Genomic DNA, 6,000 nt, shown 5'->3' with positions numbered 1-6,000 from the left:
AGTGTGTAGAAGGGAGATCCCACAATGTGAGAAATGTGCATGAGGGCATAGTCCGAGGGAGTGTACAGTTGGGATAGAGAAAGCACTGTGTGTCAACTGTGGGGATGCCCATGCAGCTGGGGATACGAAGTACCCTGTGAAAGAGAGAGGTTGAGATTGCCAGAGTTCGAGTGGGGCAGAAAGTTTCCTATGCTGAGGCAGTGAAGAGAGTAGAGGATACCCCAAGGGAGAGTGATTCGACTGGGAGCCTCCAAGTGAGCAGGCCTGAAGAGAGAGAATCAGAGAGGATGAGTTTTAGTAAGGTTGGAATTCTTGCGGTTATAGCCGTGGTGATCAGCTGCACTGTACTGATGGAGCAGACACCACCTAATATAGATGTGGTAGTTGCAGTAGTAGAGCAATATTTGGGTGTGAGAGATTTTAGTGCAGAAGATCTACAGGAAGTTTTGAGAGAAGGGGTTCTATCCATTGTGCCAATGGGGTGGTTGGTTTTTGGGGATAGTGTATAGTTGCATGGTTAGATGGTGGTGCAATTGAAGTTTGTCCCATTCCTCTTTTCCATTTTTTGGAGGTGACCAAAATGTGCAATCCGCACTCCGACCTGCGAAAGGCAGCACCACAGCGTCTAGTCTGCCGGAAAACCACACGAAACAGAAGAAGAAGAAAAAAGTCGAATGTGATTGGATAAGGGACTTTCGACGAGATCTAGTAGGCGTGTCTTCAGAGCGGTTGACAGACAGTGCAGCCAGCGGCTCGATAGTTGCTAGAGTGTGAGGATTGCTCAGTAGTTGGTTGAAGCGTGAACGTTGGAAAGTTTTCGGCTTTTTGCGGTTCAAAAAACAAGTTTGAGGAGGTGTAACCAACTTTATTTTCTAGTTGTTGCTTTGCTGCTGTGGTCTGCTATCAGTTTTTCATTCGTTTTTTGATGCTGACAAATTTGAAGATATTCGTTTTCTCCTTAAATGACGTGGACTAGCACCATGAGTAGTGGTTACAGTAGTTTAGAGGAGGACTCCGAAGAGTATTTTTTCACTGCCAGGACATCGTTCTTTAAGAAGCCTTCAGGGAAACCAACCCAGTGCAAGGTAAATTATCTTTAATTTATGCCACCGTCTCACCTGGTAGCTACTGTGTTTTGTCGTATGGAGTTAGCGACCTGGTGCTAAACAGCTAACGTTAAGGAGCTACCAGTTTCGCATGCAGTCTGCTCGACAGTATTTTCAACGTTACAAATGACAGGCAGGCTGGCTAACCATTCCATTAACGTTAGCTACCGTTAGCTATCAATTATTTGGTTAGGCTAAATCCATATTGGTTTGCCAGGCTTTTTTGGTTTAGATTTGAATGGAACTAATCTGATGGTGTGCAATTATACCCATAATCTGAGTGGCACGTGCAGCTAATATATTTCAGAACCACGTGGAATCATACTTTGATAGGATAGCCACTTAAGAGCCCCTAACACTTGTTATTTTAAACTATAGGCAACAATTAAAGTGTATAGTTGCATTTTAAACAGTGGAAGAGTTGGTTAATTGGAAACGTGCATGCCACATGAGACCTTTAGTCCCTGATTGGGTTAAACCCATGACTTCCTGACGGGTATGGATCTCATAAGGTCAGTTTGTGCTCATCAATACTGGTCTGTCTCTCAGACTCAAGACTCTACATATAATGTAACAGTTATTGTCCTGTCACACACACACACACACACACAACTGCATTAACTATGTGTGTGAGCTTGCAAACTCTTCTCAGCCTGATTTCTCATATTTCCATATGATCTTGACAGTCATATTCCATGCCAGGCTGCGGACAATGTGGCCCATGCAACACACTATGCCATGAAGGGACTTGCCCAGTAAGCATAATGCTGTCTGCCCCCACAATGGCGTTATTGTGGGTGAAATGTCAAGCAGTCTCTCATAGTAGCTCCTCTAGTTAATCCTCCAGCAGCTCAAATCCTGCTGTATGGGGTTCTATTCATCAAGCACATGTGAATGACTTAATGCATTCTTTTAAATGTACTGTACTTCATGGTGTCATCAGTTATGCCACTGCTGCTTGTTTCAAATATGATTCATGGGCTTAGATAATTCAATCCTTTCCCTTCTGACAGCACCACCACCAACATACAACAGTTAGGCTACCAGTTAATGATAAACCTCAGAGGGTCTAGTTAGGCTAGTTCGTTTCTTCTCCTGAGTCATTCCATAGCAATGTCTCCCCTTGAGCAATGTTTTTTTGTGGTGATTTAGATTCTGTTGGCCTTGGCCCATGTTTAACCAAGAGTGCCTGTTCATTGTGGTGTGTCTTTACAAGTCGAAGCTTCAGCTTCAACATGCCTCTAGTCTTTCTGTTTACCCCTTAGCACCATGGACACTAAGGGGAAATTGAGTCTCAAAAGGCTCTGACCCTGCCTGGGCTGCTGGGAAACAGTTGCAATAGACAGACAGCTTCTGAGTGACGGGGCCTCATAACCCTCCTCAGCTAGTCTCTGTGTCTCCAGAGTAGCTAGCTAATACTGTGGACTACTCAGTAATTCACAGCCTTCTGTCTGTGTATACGGGAGGAGAGGACCCTAATGGGTCTGTAGTGGGGCCATGTCATAGTTATATTAATGTATAGTACATTAATCATAATAGTAGGTGTTTAGTATAAGAGTTAATAATAATGGTAATATTAGTTATGGGAGGGTTTTAGTTAGAGGTCGACCGATTATGATTTTTCAACGCCGATACCGATTTATTGGAGGACAAAAAAAGTCGATACCGACTAATCGGCCGATTTTATAAAAAAAGTTTTATATATATCATACACACACACATTTTTGTAATAATGACAACTGCAACAATACTGAATGAACAATTAACACTTATTTTAACTTAATATAATACATAAATACACACACACACACACACAGCTCTGAAGTGACAATGATACTGAAGAGTCTGCTTAGGAGACAAATACTCTCAACTGTTTGAATAAAAATAGAGTTTAAGTTACCTGTGATGAATGTTGAAAACAAAAACTGTCATTTCTATATGCAGGAAATCCTATTTTAATAATGGGTATGGTAAGAATTGATGACCAAAGTGCGAGTCATAATTCCCATGACACCTTCTAGCAAAATCTGAAAAGCGGTTCCTTCATTTATTACATAGGATATTTTTTAGATTCACTTAAAATAAGGTCTGTGTTTCGTGTAGGCTTACACCACCTTGCCAATTTTATAACTGTGTAGATATCCATAGGACAAGGTAACTCTGATCAATATTGGCTAAATATAAGCGAAGATCATTTTTTTTGTAGAGTGGATTTATGAAAATATGTTACCTTATCCTAGTGAGATTTACACGGATATCAAAACGTTGAGGCGGTTTAAGCCTGCACGAAACACAGACCTTATTTGAAGTAGATCAAGACATTCTCTATGGAAGACATGAACGGTAAAATAACGAAGGAACCCCTGTCAAGTTCAGGCTTAAGTTATTACAGGAATTATAACGCGTCGACTATTTCTCTCTAAACCATATATCTTTGACTAATCCGGAAACTATCACCTCGAAAACGAAACGTTTATTCCGTTCCGTATTTTATCTAACGGGTGGCATCCATGAGTCTAAATATTCCTGTTCCATTGCACAACCTTCAATGTTGTCATAATTACGTAAAATTCTGGCAAATTAGTTCGCAAAGAGCCAGGCGGCCCAAACTGTTGCATATACCCTGACTCTGCGTGCAATGAACGCAAGAGAAATGACACAATTTCACCTGGTTAATATTGCCTGCTAACCTGGATTTCTTTTAGCTAAATATGCAGGTTTACAAATATATACTTGTGTATTGATTTTAAGAAAGGCATTGATGTTTATGGTTAAGTACATATTGGAGCAATGACAGTCATTGATTGATTGTTTTTTATAAGATAAGTTTAATGCTAGCTAGCAATTTACCTTAGCTTACTGCATTCGCGGCACAGGCAGGCTCCTCAGAGTGCAATGTAATCAGTGTTAGAGCATTGGACTAGTTAACTGTAAGGTTGCAAGATTGGATCCCCCGAGCTGACAAGGTTAAAAATCTGTCGTTCTGCCACTGAACGAGGCAGAACGTTCCTAGGCCGTCATTGAAAATGAGAATGGGTTCTTAACTGACTTGCCTAGTTAAATAAAAATTAAATAAAGGTGTAAAAAAAAAAAAAAATAGGCAAATCGGCGCCCAAAAACACCGATTTCCGATTGTTATGAAAACTTGAAATCGGCCCCGATTTAATCGGCCATTCCGATTAATCGGTCGACCTCTAGTTTTAGTACAGCTGGGATGGAGCCAGTGAATCAGTCGGCTCCAATCTAACATGGCGGCTGTGTAGGAGGAGAGGGCTGCTGTTTGTTTCTCTGCTCCAAAGTCAACAACGGCAGACGCTTACATAAAATGATCACCACGCATTATCTCCTCTGACAGTCTTCCTGTATAAAACTCAAACTATGGGCTGCCTTGGTCACAGAGAGGGCTGTTGGGTTGAGTGGAGGATAAGCAGTCACTATCTGAGGTTTGTGTGATTTTGAGTGCTGTACAACAGTAATGCATTTCAGTCTCTCTCCTTGAGTGCTCTCTGTTTCCAGATGGAGAGGAAGGGAGAGAAACAGCTTAGTATCGGTCTTCCTCAGACATCAGAAACACATGCTTTGTCCGGACCAGTGGATTCCCCAGAATACTAGAAGGGGATGGAATCTCACCCATGGTTTCCAACAGTTTCTGTGGTAGATACAGAAGCTGCTTTAGCCTCCCAGTCTCTGTTGGTTGGAAAAGGCCCCTTTTTAGTTGAATCTAAGTCCTGTAGGCTATATTCCTGTGAGAGTACAGGAGAGGGGCTTTGATGGCAGAGGCAGAGCCCCCACACCAATTCAGGGAGGCTGGGTTTAACTTGTCTATGACATCACCTCACTGCATGGTGTGCAAACTCCATGTCAGGACCTTAATCAACCACGCAATCCATTAACACACCCTCCCTCACGCGTCTCCCCCTCTTCCAACGCCACCCCAGGTTCCTCAGCTATTGTGTTGCAGTTCCTGAATGTTCTCAGTTTTGTATCCGGTTCTCTTTCTGCTGCCACTTTCAGTCCAAGTTGTGCATCATTACTAGAGCTGGGACTAACTTCCTTGCATTTTTCGTATTGTGGCAAGGAAACACAACATGAAAGGGATTTGACTTTAGGAAATCAGCCCTAATGTTGGAAACAAGCATCATTATGTTTTCATTCAGTCACATATATTTCTTTTCCAAGCTATAGCACACACTATTTTACGTACAGCAGGTTTTTAAAGGACCAAAGAGTTTGGTCTGCTTTGTGTTTTCATTTTTGCCATGGAAATAATATTGCGATATTTGTATCGTCCTGGCCCTAATTATTACAGTATCACATTTACCACAGTTCCTCCATTTTGTCATGTTTGTCATCTTGCTGTAGGAAATGAGGAAATGTAAACAAACATGCAAGTCCAAAGTACGTACAACAGCCCTGTTCCCCTGACCTGCTCTTCCTCCTGGGCTGTACTGTGCTAGCGTTCGCTTAGCACTGGCCTTTGGGGAGTGGAAAGGGTCTGAGTGAAAGAGAAGACCTCCAGGAGCCCCAGCCAATCTCTCACTCACAGTAGAACCTTCAGTCTGCTGTGAGTTTACATAACGGCAGCCAAACCTCTCCAGACGCCTGTTCCAGAAGGAGAGCTCTGTCTCTGCTATTCAGAGACGGGGTGTACATTTTTACTGCATACTGACATCTCTTTTAGCGTGTGTCTGAGCTATAACCCTTCTGACTTGAGACTTCAGATCTGGAGATGAAGACAGTTTGGCAGTGGTACACCCAGTCTAGACAAAATGTATGATCTACTCCAGGGAGATCTCCAATAGATATGTGTAATTAACAAGTTTTTATATATATATATATATTTTTTTTAAATATTTTTTGAGTACTTCATGTCCGAGTGCGGAGTGCCTGTGTT

General features: G+C 42.1%; 1 protein-coding gene across 1 annotated transcript in view; it reads left to right on the top strand.

The window, feature by feature from the left end:
- Window positions 1–750: 750 nt before the first annotated feature.
- The window catches only part of LOC120031930 (ras association domain-containing protein 3-like), a 38,981-nt gene continuing 33,731 nt past the window's right edge, over window positions 751–6,000 (top strand). Inside the window, exon 1 of the mRNA XM_038977788.1 lies at window positions 751–1,085. Within this exon, the coding sequence (XP_038833716.1) occupies window positions 963–1,085 (123 nt within the window). The 5' untranslated portion in view covers window positions 751–962. The remainder of the gene's footprint in view (window positions 1,086–6,000) is intronic.

This window comes from Salvelinus namaycush, chromosome 38, assembly GCF_016432855.1.
Source record: "Salvelinus namaycush isolate Seneca chromosome 38, SaNama_1.0, whole genome shotgun sequence".
Taxonomy (NCBI): domain Eukaryota; kingdom Metazoa; phylum Chordata; class Actinopteri; order Salmoniformes; family Salmonidae; genus Salvelinus; species Salvelinus namaycush.
This window is presented reverse-complemented; position numbering and strand designations above follow the sequence as displayed.